The sequence below is a fragment of the Podarcis bocagei genome (genome assembly GCF_964188305.1).
Source record: "Podarcis bocagei genome assembly, chromosome: 7".
In the NCBI taxonomy this organism is placed as follows: domain Eukaryota; kingdom Metazoa; phylum Chordata; class Lepidosauria; order Squamata; family Lacertidae; genus Podarcis; species Podarcis bocagei.
Genome location: NC_138132.1, coordinates 84,610,775 through 84,624,173, shown reverse-complemented (window position 1 = coordinate 84,624,173; position 13,399 = coordinate 84,610,775). Strand labels below are relative to the sequence as shown.

Here is a 13,399-nt window from a genome sequence, read left to right as displayed (position 1 = left end):
GACAGCAGACCTTTGTACCCTGTTACACTTAGTACGGTAAGTGTAAAAGATAGTATTTCTAGTAATATGTCACATTCATAAATAGTACCAATACTATACACACCTGTCCATCAAAAAATTATCGGGCCTTTTTGCTCTAGACTCAATCTGCATTATTTTAAGTGACTCTACTAACACGGAGCCCCTTCCTGAGCTGCAATGGGCACATGAGCCATGAGAAACAGAGTCAATTTCGCACTTACTGTGTTTGTTTTTCTTCTCTGGCAGAGGTGGCGGTTTCTCAGAGTCACTAGTGGAGTCCGGAATGAGAAAGTCAGTGAGGAATTCAATGGGGGCTGGGGAGTTCCCTGGCTGGAAGGGCAAAAGGCGTGATGGTCATAGTGGGGAGCAGGGTGGGGTTGTGCAGATCGTCCTCTGAAATGTTGTCATACTGCGAGGGGTGCCTCTCGAACAAGACACGGCAGCCGGAAGTATCAAAAGTAGGGTTGACTGTCCCCCTCCTCTTCTTCTCTGGGAGAGCCGGAGGGACCTCAGCAGCCAAAGCGGCCGCCACTGGCAGCTGGAAAGTGCGTCCGTAGAACGGGGAGCCGGCCTCCCCCAGAGACTCTGGCAAAGGGCTGAGGGCGGTGGGCCCCTGCTGAGGTAACTGGTCGGCATTCGAGAGGTCCTGCTGCAGGAACTCGTAGTCTGGATCATAATGATCTGTGGAGAACAGAATAGAGGCAACCGTCAGGAGACTGAGCAACAGTGAGCCCCAACTGCTAGGTCAGAAGGGTGCTGATACACATCAGGACAGACTAGCAGTGGGTGGTGCCCCTTGGGACTGGTGGGGCAGAAGCAGAGGTGGATTTAAGGGAGCACGGCAAGTTCAGTCACACTGAGTGTGGAGCCTCAGGGGCACCACAACTATTATGTAGCGTGGAAGGCAAGAGGTGGGGAGGAGGAGGTGCCAAATTTTGGCATCGCAAAGGGCACTGCTGATCATTGAGGCCCCAGGGTCTGCCACTCGCAGGAAGTCAGGGAGGCCAACAGTAAGTGGCTCCACACTCAATGACAGGCAGAGCCAACTAAGGCCATATCAACACCATATATTTCAAGTACTACGACACCACTTTAAGCGGCCATGGCTTCCCCCAAGTAATTCTGGAAGCTGTGGCTTGGTAAGGGTGCTGAGAGTTGTTAAGGGAACCCTATTTCCTTCACACAACTACTATTTCCCAGAGATCCCTGTGAAGAGGGAGTGGCTGTTAAACCACTCTGTCCTGAGCATTCAGCTTCAATGAATAATCCTCTCTCAATCCAGTTTCTCCACACCAGGCATCATTTTTACTATACACCTCTATTACATCTCCCTCTTATTTGCCTTTTCTTTAAACTGCACACAAAAAGCAGCACCAGAATAGGGCCTTCTCAGTGGTGGCTTCCTGTTTGTCCCCTCCCAGCAAGGCTCCATTAGCAGCTGTCACTATCTGGTCTTACTTGCCAGGCAAAAACATTTTTATTCACCCAGTCTTCTGGCCCTTAGTTTTCTGCTCCCTTTCTTTTTTAGCAGGGTAGGTTGAGTAGAATAAAACATAACATATACTTTATCATTCTAAGTTGTCTCCAGACATTTGTTTCTGTAAGTTGCTTTGAGTTCACATTTGTGAAAAGGAGCCACTAATCAATCACCATCAGCTTAGATGCTACAGAGGCATTTCTAAACACCAGGCCCCCAAAACCCAAGCTGCAGGGTGCATGTACCCTGTCCCCTGTCCCCTCTCCAGGTCCTCTGGCAAGAACACCCACTCCCTACCTAGCGTTTCACAGCTTGTGTTGCGGGAGCACTGCCCGCTGTCACAGTCCAGCGAGGAGAGCTGCTCATCGGATTTGCTGAGCTTGCCCATGCTGTTGTATGGCGAGAGGCGGGGGGATTCCTCGCCATAGGACTGGCTGCCTCCTGACAGCCTCCGCGGCGCGTAACAGTCCGCATCAAAATCCTGGAGGCACAGAAGAAGAAGAGGAGGGGAGTTATGTTTGTTTCATTTATTCAAGGTATTTATTTTATTTAAATATTTACAAGCCACACTTTCATTAAAAATAAATAACAAAGCGGTGAACAACAAAGGCATGATATAATGTGAAAACATCAATAAAATGCTTTCAGGTTTTAATGTGTTTTGAAAAGTTAAGGTTTTGTTGTCTTGGAATGTTTGGGAGTTGCACTGCGGGAATTTAGTTTTATTTATTTATTTCGTTTATATTCCGCCTTTCCTCCAAGGAGTTCAATGTGCTGTACACAGTTCTCCCAGTTGTGGGAGTGGGGGCAGGAGGGTGATTTGGCAGGGGTGGAGCCAAAAGACCTCCCACACACATGGGGAGAGCATCAGCTGTTTCCAGCTTTATGTAAAGTATATAACCCCCTCCATGTTTATCTACTTAAGAAACTAGGCTTCTCAACCTTTGCAATAAAACTGTCTCACTTCCCTCCCCACCCCCCTAAAAAGCTACACACACACACACACATACATAGAGGCAAAGGTAGTCTATACCAAACACAGACCCAGACATACAGATTCAACATGGCACCCCTCCTTTTAATGATGAATGGGGAGAGGGGGCAACATGTGCCCCCATCACTGTGCTGGGCCAGGCCAAGCCTTTCAACTTCCTTGCCCTGGTCAGTGGCAAAATAGGGACCAACATCATGCAGTGCCCCCTGGTACTCTGCACTTTCATGTCCCACCACCAGCAATTACAGTGGTCTGCTACTCAGAGCAGAAAACTAGATGGGCCAACAGTCTGAACTGGCACGAGGCAACTTCCGATTTACCTGCCTATTTATTCCAATTGGCAAACTGGACCCACTGGTGGTCTGGCTCATGGGTGCCACAACAGCCACTCTAGTGGGAGATGGCGCCGACTGGCGTTTCTTCGGTGGCAGTGCAGGAGGAGGGCTGTGAAAGGTGGGTCAAAGAAAAACATGAAGACAACAACGCCAGTCAAGTACTTCTGGATCAAAAAGCCACAATAACCATCTCTAAGAAGGTTGGGGAAGGGCCACAGCTCAGTGGCAGAGCATTTCCTTTGCATGCAGAAGGTCCCAGGTTGAACCCTGCTGGCATTTCTAGGTAGGGCTGGGAGAGACCACCACCCTCCACCCAAAACTCTGGAGAGCTGCTGCTCCTGAGAAGTGCAAACAAGGTGGAACTAGACTGACCAGTTGTTTCTCAGATGTGGAGTCTCTCCCAGACCTACCTGAAGATCCTAGGCCCTTCCCCTGAAAACAAAGTAAGATTCCAGTCTTCATGGTTCTGAATAAAGTACTGATTTAAACAGGAAAACCCAAGAGGCTTCCTTCTAATGAGACAGACCGCTGGGTCCATCTAGCTCAGTACTGTCTACACTGACTGGCAGAGGTCCTCCAGGGTTTCAGGCAGGCAATCTTTTCCAGCCCTACCTGGAGATGCTGGAGATTGAACCTGGGACCTTTTGCAAGTAAAGCAGATGCTCTACCACTGAGCTATAGCTTTTCCCTCATTAGCTGCTATTTCCTTCAAAGGATGGAGTTTCTCATGAAGTTTGAAAATGGTAGTAAAACCCAAACCAACCATTCCTCTGCATTCAATGGAGGGGGAGAGTTAATTGTTCCTAATGGGGCTGACCAAAAAAACACACACCCCAAGCAACCAGATAATGGTAAGATTTTCTAGATGCCAATATGTTTGCAAATTGTTCTGTTTCTGGGGCACGCCCATTGCCCCAGAGGGTGTCTTGATGTCAAAGCCCTTCAACAGTGAGAAAGCTGCACAGCCAACTCACACCAGTGACCACAGAGCCTGCAAAAGGAAAAGAATCTCACACGATTCTAGCAAGCCACACAGTATTTGTTTGCATCCCCCATCGCACACTTCAACAAGCAAGGTGTTGCCGTTCTTCTTAAACAACCCTGAACAGCTGGGTGGAGGGTCATAAGAAATATCACACCCACCCACCCAACTTCTAAAAAATAGGTAAGAAGACCCTTGCTGGATCAGGCCAATTGCCCATCCAGTCTAGCACCCTGTTTTTACTGTTGCCAACCTGATGCCTAAGGGAAGCTCATAAGCAGGATCCAAGCACAAGACACTTCTCTCCTCATGCAGTTTCCAGCACTTGGTATTCAGAAGCATTACTGGATCCGGCCATGGAGGCAGAATGAAGCCACCGTGTCTAGTAGCCATTCATAGCGCTCTCCTCCATGAATCTGTCCAGTCCGAATTTAAAGCCATCTAAGTTTGTGACAGGGACGCGGGTGGCACTGTGGGTTAAACCACAGAGCCTAGGACTTGCCGATCAGGTTGGTGGTTCGAATCCCTGTGAAAGGGGGAGCTGCCGTTACTTGGTCCCTGCTCCTGCCAACCTAGCAGTTCGAAAGCATGTCAAAGTGCAAATAGATAAATAGGTACCACTCCAGCGGAAAGGTAAACGGCGTTTCCGTGCGCTGCTCTGGTTCGCCAGAAGCGGCTTAGTCATACTGGCCACATGACCCGGAAGCTGTACGCCAGCTCCCTCAGCCAATAAAGCGAGATGAGCGCCGCAACCCTAGAGTCAGTCACGACTGGACCTAATGGTCAGGGGTCCCTTTATCTTTACTTTTAAGTTTGTGACCATCTCTGCCACAATTTAGGAGCTCTTGTGTGCTTGCGGCTTAAGGAAGATAACAAGAGTTTCGCTTTGTCTTCTTCCACTCTTTTTTGCTTTATTTCCCCACGCCCTCCACCCCCATTTCCATGAAACCAGATATGAATGCACCTGCACCTTCACCCGCTCAACTTATGCATCTAATCTCACCTTGCTTAGGAAATCAGAATGTTTTCCAGTACCGGTGGTGAGTGTGGCCAATGTATGCCTGCTCAGATGTGCACACACTGTACAGATACAGACCACACACAGAGACAGACAGATCATTTCTAGCCTTTTGTCATCAGCGCAGGAAATGCTGCCTTTTACTTCTGCCCTACCAACCCCCAAGAAGTACCGCACCAGCCACCCCTGGGGTTCTACAGTCCATTCACACAACACAAAACAGCAGCATGAACCCAGAACAGTGCTGGTTCTCTGCCTGACAAGCTGACATGGAAAGGGTTCTCTGAAGTCTGAAAACCTCTTAATGACAACTAGTTAATTATTTCAACCCTGACTGTAGTGACAAGAGGTTACTGGGGCAACTCTCGAACTCAGTTCTTCCAGCTCTACCTGTTTTCAGCGACCCGGATGCAGGGAAGGGGAGGCTTGGGAGGGGCGACTTCTTCGTCCATAGGATCCGTCAAAATCTCCGCCGTCTGAGCAATCCCTGTTGTCTTGTTGAGAATCTCCATCTCACGATCTGTCAGGGGAAGCTCCGAAGGGCTGGGAAGGATGGAAAAAGCATGGCTTGCTTTGTATACAGCATTTGCATCACTATGGTTCATTTGGCATTGTGCACCAGGGGCCCAAAGAGGGCGCCAGGCGCTGTGTAGAACGTACAAATATTTGGAAGAGCCAGTCACTCTCTCTGGCCCTTTAAGAAAGCACCTTTTCGCAAATGCATGTTTAACAATTAATTGATATAATTTAATTCAGTTCCTCTCCCTATATTCCTTTTGCTCATACAACTATTTATCTAATATATAAATGTGTCCAAATATAATCAATTCATTAATTAACTACTAACCCCATAGGCAGGGTACTATTTTTTAAACACTACAGTCTTTTAATTTACTGGATAAGAGGATATCACAATGCATGGGCATTTGATCACACCCACACCATACATTCAAAGCCTGTGGCCTCCACGTAGGAATCCTGGGAACTGTAGTTTGCTAAGGGTGCTGGGAATTGTAGCTCTGAGAGGGCTAAACGTTTAAGCTTGTAGCCGAGTTTTACTCAAAGCAGACATGCTGAAATTAATGTGCCTGCATTAGTCATGCCCAGTTATTTCCATAGGTCTACTCTGAGTAGGATTCACATCAGATAAAAGCCTACCATTCCCATGATTTTTTTGGGTGGGGGAAGTCACAACAGTTAAAGGGCTATGAATGTTCCTTAAATGTATGGTGAAAATGTGACCTTATGTTCCACGGATTCAGCAGCAAACCAGAGCAAGAAACCCCATTGAACTTGCTGCTGCTTCCTCCCTTCATCCTCCACTATTTCTCTTTTGGGTGTGTTCCCTGCAAACAACTGATACAGGCCTATCCCACGAGTAGCTTTGGTTTCTGACTGCTTCATCAGACACTCTTTGTGACTCACCTGTCCGTTGAAGAAGCAGGTATGCTGGGTTTAACGGGGCTTGTGGGGGACGGGTGTTCTTGCTTCTCAATAGTGAGCTTCACCAGCTCCTAATCATAAAATGGAATACAGGAAAAAAAGGAAGGCTAAGTCAAAGGCCGCTGCAACTTTATTCTCCACCAGAGAAAACTTGTTTCAATTCCGCTTCAAGGTTTTGGATTTTTCAAACCCCCAACCCCTTTCAAAACCTTCACCCAATGCCCTGGACAGAAAGAAATAGAATGTGAGAACTGGAAAGATGCTTTAGTGGTCTAAACCATGAAAAGCTTACATTGCAAGGTGTAAACACAGCAACCCTGAAAGAAAGACCTGCCCAACCTCTGCTTAAAAGACCCCCTCCTGCAACGGAAGTCTGCCAACCCCAGGAGACAGTCCTGTCCACTTTAGAAAAGCTCTGGCCTCTTTGACATTTCACCCAGTAGTGAGCTGAGATCTGCTCCCTTGCAATTTCCACCCTCTGTCCACAAAGAGGACTGAGAACTAGAGAAGTCTAATAACATAGGACAGTCGGCTACAGTCTTTTCAGATTGGGGCCCCTCCTCTAAATCCCAGCTTTCTGTAGAGAGGCCACTTCTCAGTTTCATTAACTTTGCTGTTCATAAGAAGCGGGGGGGGCTCTGGATCACACCCTCTAATGCTGGTAAGCCTGCTTCACCACCACCTCAACCTCTCTAGCTTCTAATCCCCCCCCCCCCGACACACATCCACATGCTGATGAGTCCATGAGGGCTAGCTGGCTTTAAAAACTTTTATTTTCAGGATAACGTATGTTTCCAAGATGTTGAAACCTGTGCGTAACCATGTCAGCGCTTGCATGGGGCAACAAAGCAAGAAGTGACACATGCATTGCAAGGTAATATGGAAAACAGCTCTCTCTATGCAGACTGGTGGCTGCCTGGGTTTGTGTTCCAAGCAGGCTTCGAGAGTTGGTTCATTGTAGATCATAGCATTGACAGTCTCTTTTCTGAATTCTTATCTACCATGATGCGAAAAATAAGGAGGGTTCAAGCAAGACTTCCAAACAAAGGTGTATTGCATTGAAATGTATGTGTGTATTGAAATATATGAATGGAAATTTCATGGGAACGCAGGATATATCAAAGAGGGAAGTAGCTACTGGAAAGCGGAAGTGGAAGGGATGAGGTTTGCTGGACTTTCAGAAAGGGCACCAGGGGGAAAGGGTTGGGGGGGAAGTGGGTGTGGCTCTTTCCTTTGTATAGTAGTAGACAACATTCCAGCTGGGCAAAAGTTACTCTTTCTGCACACGGCCCTCTTCTATCTAGGCAGCCAATCAGCATTTATCACAGCCCAGGGCCAAGTTACATCTGGTCTAAAATGTGGGAAGCAGGCTTGGCGATGGCGTGTGGTCTGGGGAAAAGCACAGCTGTTCTGCTGTTTGCTCCGTATGGAATTGTGGATTGTGAGTTCTTCAGGGCAGGGACAATTCTTTATACTCAGTAAAGCACCATACGTGCTGATGTAAATAGCAACAACAATACAGTGGTACCTCGGGTTAAGAACTTAATTCGTTCCGGAGGTCCGTTCTTCACCTGAAACTGTTCTTAACCTGAGGCACCACTTTATCTAATGGGGCCTCCCGCTGCTGCTGTGCTGCCGCCGCACGATTTCTGTTCTCATCCCGAGTTCTTAACCTGAGGTACTATTTCTGGATTGGCAGTCTGTAAACTGAAGGGTCTGTAACCCGAGGTACCACTGTACTGTGTTGCCTCAGAAATTCTGGGCTTCTTCTAAGGAAGTGTACTGCTTTTGTTTTTAAATCAGTGTAAGTGGTTATCAATAGCTAAAATTTGATGGCAAACATAGAAGATGGTTCCCCCAAAATACCACAGCTGCACAACCACAGAAGCCAGAAGACTGGGAAGTGGTTTTCATTTCTGCATCAGGTTCCCAGAGCTCAATATGTTAGCCTAGGCCCCACAGTGACTTGTCTGAAGAGACAGCTGTTTATGACTAAAGTTTTAAGGATAGCAATGTTGCTTTTGCATTTGTGACATTTTTGCAGGTGTGCAGAATACGTATTCTAGCAAAGCTCCTAGAATATGAAATCCTTCTTTAAAAGGTAGCTCATCTCTTCATGCAGACTTGGTCAGTTAACAAAACAGAATTAAAACAACAACCCTAAACGCAATGACTGCCACTTAACTCAAAGGAACTTATTACTTCCATGTCAACAAATAATAAAGTAGCACAGCCCAAACATCAGGTGGGCTGCCTGATACTGATGCAGAGGATTTCAGTTAAACTCTGCATGGCCAGTAAGGACTGTTTAACATTAAGAGGAAGGGCCATAGGTCAGTGGGACACCAATTTTGCAACCAGAAGGTCCCAGATTCAACCCAAAACATCTCCAGGTAGGGCTGGAATAGACACCAATGAGAAACCCCAGAGAGCTGCTCTCCATCAGTGTTGACAATACAGAGCCAGATGGACCAAGGGCTTGACATGGGGTTCCTCCAGATGACAGAGCATTTCTGATTTCCTTGCACCAAGCTTACCTGGAGGTTAGACTATATGAGTAGCGTCCAACTAAGTTCTATTCAGTGTAGACCCACTGAAACTTTTTAGAGCATTCCCCCATCACTTTACTAGGTGCAAAAAAAACCCCAACCCCTTTTAAAAGTGGATTTGTTGCATCAGAGCAACGGAGAGTTTTAATCCATTTTAACTGTACAAACCTAATGTTCCGGTACATGCTTAAATTCCTCCTGCAAATTACTTATGGTCTGGAGGTGACTTAAGTAGAACACAGCTGTCTATGCTCTAATAATGATACGGATAATAATAAACCACGACAGATCCACCTTGCAAATCAAGATTTCAAATGAGAAATGACACCAGTCAAGCTTGCAAAAATCTATCATTTGCCTGATAATAAATGTTGGAAATGTAAAGAAATCGAAGGTACATTCTTTCACCTTTGGTGGATGTGCCCAAGGATTAAGGCGTTCTGGGAGATGATCTATAATGAAATGAAAAAGGTATTTAAATATACCTTCTTGAAGAAACCAGAGGCCTTCCTCCTGGGCATAGTCGGCCAATTGGTGCCAAAGAAGGATAGAACTTTCTTTATGTATGCAACCACAGCAGCAAGACTACTCATCGCGTAGTATTGGAAGACACAGGAGCTACCCACACTGGAAGAATGGCAGATGAAAGTGATGGACTATATGGAATTGGCAGAAATGACTGGCAGAATCCGCGACCAGGGAGAAGAGTCGGTGGAGGAAGACTGGGAAAAATTTAAGGACCATTTGCAGAAGTACTGTAAAATTAAGGAAGGTTAAAATGATGTCTGATGGAAAATAAGTGGTATTGGTAAAAAGATTTCTAAGAAAACGTAAATAGGGATTGATAATTGGAAAATTGATATTTATAACAGGTTAACATCTTGAGTGAGGATAAATGCCAGAGGGTAAGGATTTGCTGAATTTAATATCTGAACTGGAATACAAAATGAGAGGTGTGAGGAGGTCAAGAAACTAGTGAAGGAAGTATAAGATTTGAAATTACTAATCTATTTCCTGTTTTGCTTTTTGGGTTTTTCTTTTTGTCCTTTTTTCTTTTTTGTATTTTTATGTGTTTTGTTTTCTGTATTTTTATATTTTTGTAGTTTTTTCTTTATGTTTAAATGTTGGAATTTTTTTATTATTTGTGAAACCTTAATAAATATTATTATTAAAAAAAATCAAATGAGAAAGGTATGCTTTATTGGGCTGGGGGAAGCTCCCTTGGAATTCTACTGTTTCTGACCAAGTTGTGAGTGCAGATGCATTTGAGGTGTGTGCTATAACTAAGCATCTATAGAAGTGTGTCAGAAGAGCCCAGCCTTAGTATTGCTACCATCAGTTTTGAGACAGCCCGTTCTCATGGTTGGAGCAAGGGGTCTGAGGTATGGTCAGAGGCAGAGAAGACAGCACTGTACCTTGACTCCATCCAGAACAGCCTTGATGACCCCTTTCACTGTGTTCACCACCTCTTTATCTTCAGAGTTCAAGCCCTCCAGCATCACCTGATCAGACCAACGTATCAGATTGCCCAGGCTCTGGTACACACGGCTATAGCAGGAAGAGATGGCCGAACTGCAGGAGCAAATAAATAAATAATGCATTGGCATGGAGAATACATGGAGAGAGGTGTTTCAATAAAGGAAAATGCTGGGGGGAAAATCCTTTGTCACAATACATTTTATTCTGATGTACGACTCACCCAGTCCCAAGTTTGAAGACTATTAATTTTATATTTAATAAGCAAGTCAAGATAAGCTCATCCCAAGTCTGACGAGGAACAGTTAAAAACCAACCAACCAACCAACCAACCAACCAACCAACCAGGCTCTTACTACTGAGTCACTGCCTCACAACAGCCCCTGAAGCTTCAGAATAGTCTTCAAGGGGCAGCCCAACAACCTATGCTGTACCTGTGCCTACCCTAAAAAATCAAGCAACAATTTGCACAATTTTCTAGGGAGACTATTGAGGGTCTGATTCAACAGAATAGTTTTGCCAGCAGCATTCTGTGCAATGGGTCCTAACAACAACAACAACAACAACAACAACAACAACAACAACAACAACAACAGTTTTACAGTGGTACCTCGCAAGACGAATGCCTCGCAAGACGAATGCCTCGCAAGACGAAAGAGTTTTCCGTTTTTTGAGTCGTTCCACAAGACGAATTTCCCTATGGGCTTGCTTCGCAAGACGAAACGTCTTGCAAGTTCTTGCGAGTTTGTTTCCTTTTTCTTAAAGCCGCTAAGCCGTTAATAGCCGCTAAGCCGCTAAGCCGTTAATAGTCGCTAAGCTGCTAATAGCCGCTAATCCGCTAATAGCCGTGCTTCGCAAGACGAAAAAATCGCAAGACGAAGAGACTCGCGGAACGGATTAATTTCGTCTTGCGAGGCACTACTGTATTTGTAAGTCACCCATCTGACTGGGTTGCCCCAGTCACTCTGGGCGGCTCCCAACAGAGTATTAAAAACACAATGAAACACCAAACATTAAAAACTTTCCTAAAGAGGGCTGCAATGGGGCTTCCCCCTATTCTCTTTGGCACAATGTTGCAATAAGGCTTCCTCCAGCTCCCCCTGGCCTCCTCAAATTGGCTTGTGGTGGGGGTCAGGAAAGCATGAAGGGAGGACAAGGGAGACTGTTCCATCTGGCAAACGGGAATGCTTGCACTGACAGAACAATAATAGCAGCCTGGCATTGAATTCCTCCTTATAGACTTTAATTATGCCATGTGCAACCTGAATTTGTTGGATTTGTGTTTCATCCATGCCACCCCATCCCCCTTTCTGCTGCACAGTCTGATGAATGGCAGATAAGGAAACAACATTCAGCCACATTTCCAATTCTGAAAACAGCACACTATGGTCACCGTTCATGAGAAAATGTAGAACTAAGCAGTTGCTTGTTATAGTTCTACTTCCCCTGTTGATGATGCAAAACACATTGGCTTCAAATGAGAGGGAGAGGAGAGAGAAATAAATCTAGACACATGTGTCAGGAAGGCAAAATTATATGAAAGTTATTGCATGCCACATATATATATTAATGGAGTAGATCATATATTCCCTAGTGAACGCAAGAAGTGTCCAGCTGGATTATACTAATGATCCAGTCTTGACCTGGGGGTGTTGGCGGTGAGAACAAAGCTGTGCAGCTTCAGAACTTATCTCAGCAAGCACTGGGAAGCGTCCCAAGCAAAGACATTTCTCATAGGCTTTGATAACTCTTGCCCTGCCAATGCTTTCTCGACCTTGTTAGGTCCACATTTATCCTTAAAATGAGTGGAGATCCTAGGCCTTGTGGTGGGAGCATTGAGTATGCAAGCATTTGACGTCAACCACACTGCTGTGGTGCCTTTGCAGCTGGTGAATTTCTTGGTGATCATGTGGCTGGAGGGAGGCAGGGTTTGAGCCTTTCAAAACTGAATATATTCCACATCACAATAGCATGCCCAATTGAGTGCAGACCCACTGGATCTACCTTAATGACATTAATGGATCACCTGGCAACTCTGTGGTCACTGGATGGAAGGTTGTTCTTAGCTGTACAGTGGTACCCCGCAAGACGAATGCCTCGCTAAACGAAAAACCCGCAAGACGAAAGGGTTTTCCGATTTTTAGAGGCTTCGCAAGACGAATTTCCCTATGGGCTTGCTTCGCAAGACGAAAGCCCATAGGGAAATCTCCTGGGACAGTGGGAAAGCGCAGCGCACCTTCTCCTCTGTTCCCAGACCTGTCCTGAAGGCTTGTGGTGGGAGGTCCGGGAACAGAGGAGAAGGCGCGCAGCGCTTCTCCTCTGTTCCCGGGGCTTGCGGTGGGAGGAGGGTTTTTCCTCCCCACCGCCAACATTCAGAACAGCATTCTGAATGTTGGCGGTGGGGAGGAAAGCCCTCCTCCCACCGCAAGCCTTCAGGACAGGTCCGGGAACAGAGGGGAAGGCGCGCAGCAATCCAAGAAACTGGAGCCCTAGCAACTGATGGGCTGTATCAGAAAGGCACACTTCATTTCTCCCTGATACAGAAATAACATGGAATAATGTTTTGGGGACACTTTCCTACAGCAAGTCTTGGGAATCAAATTTAGCACAAGACAAACAGGACTTTATTAAAAGTAAGCAGGGGTGGTTTTTTAAAACTTTGTTTTGGGTTGGGAGTTTTTTTTCCGGGGGGCGGGTGTTGCACCATACCCAGGAATTTCAATGTTACTTTTGGTGACTCCATTTCCACTTTAGCTAGACTCTCCTTAGTCAATGGTTAACCAGGCTTGGCCCCCAAAATAAATATATACAGATACAGGACAAATAATACAGAGCTTGCTCTGAAACACCCATGTTGGCTCTGCATAAAATCTTGAGGAAGCCTTCCATAGGCCACCCTCATTCTCCCAGAGCGACAGCATCCTTGCCTGCACTGTGAACCTGATCAGTTGCATCCCTTTCGGCTAATCATTTGGCTGAAGACAATAGTTAACATTGCTTAGGAGCTAATCCCCACAAAGACTGACTGTTGCGCAAGTCTCTCTGCTTAAACACTTGGCCTCATAAATAAATTCACCCAATGCAGCAGGCTGCCTCATTCTCTC

The 13,399-nt window shown here is 46.0% G+C and overlaps 1 protein-coding gene across 1 annotated transcript; it reads right to left on the bottom strand.

Moving 5' to 3' along the window:
* Positions 1 to 248: 248 nt before the first annotated feature.
* Positions 249 to 10,417, bottom strand: LOC308591962 (rap guanine nucleotide exchange factor 1-like). Its single transcript, XM_081203173.1, has 6 exons — positions 10,235 to 10,417; positions 6,253 to 6,341; positions 5,218 to 5,370; positions 2,813 to 2,936; positions 1,796 to 1,979; positions 249 to 702 (listed from the first exon to the last, which is right to left on the bottom strand). Exons 1-6 carry the CDS (start codon positions 10,316 to 10,318, stop codon positions 326 to 328), a joined length of 1,011 nt encoding a protein of 336 aa, XP_081059299.1. The 5' UTR covers positions 10,319 to 10,417; the 3' UTR covers positions 249 to 325.
* Positions 10,418 to 13,399: the final 2,982 nt, after the last annotated feature.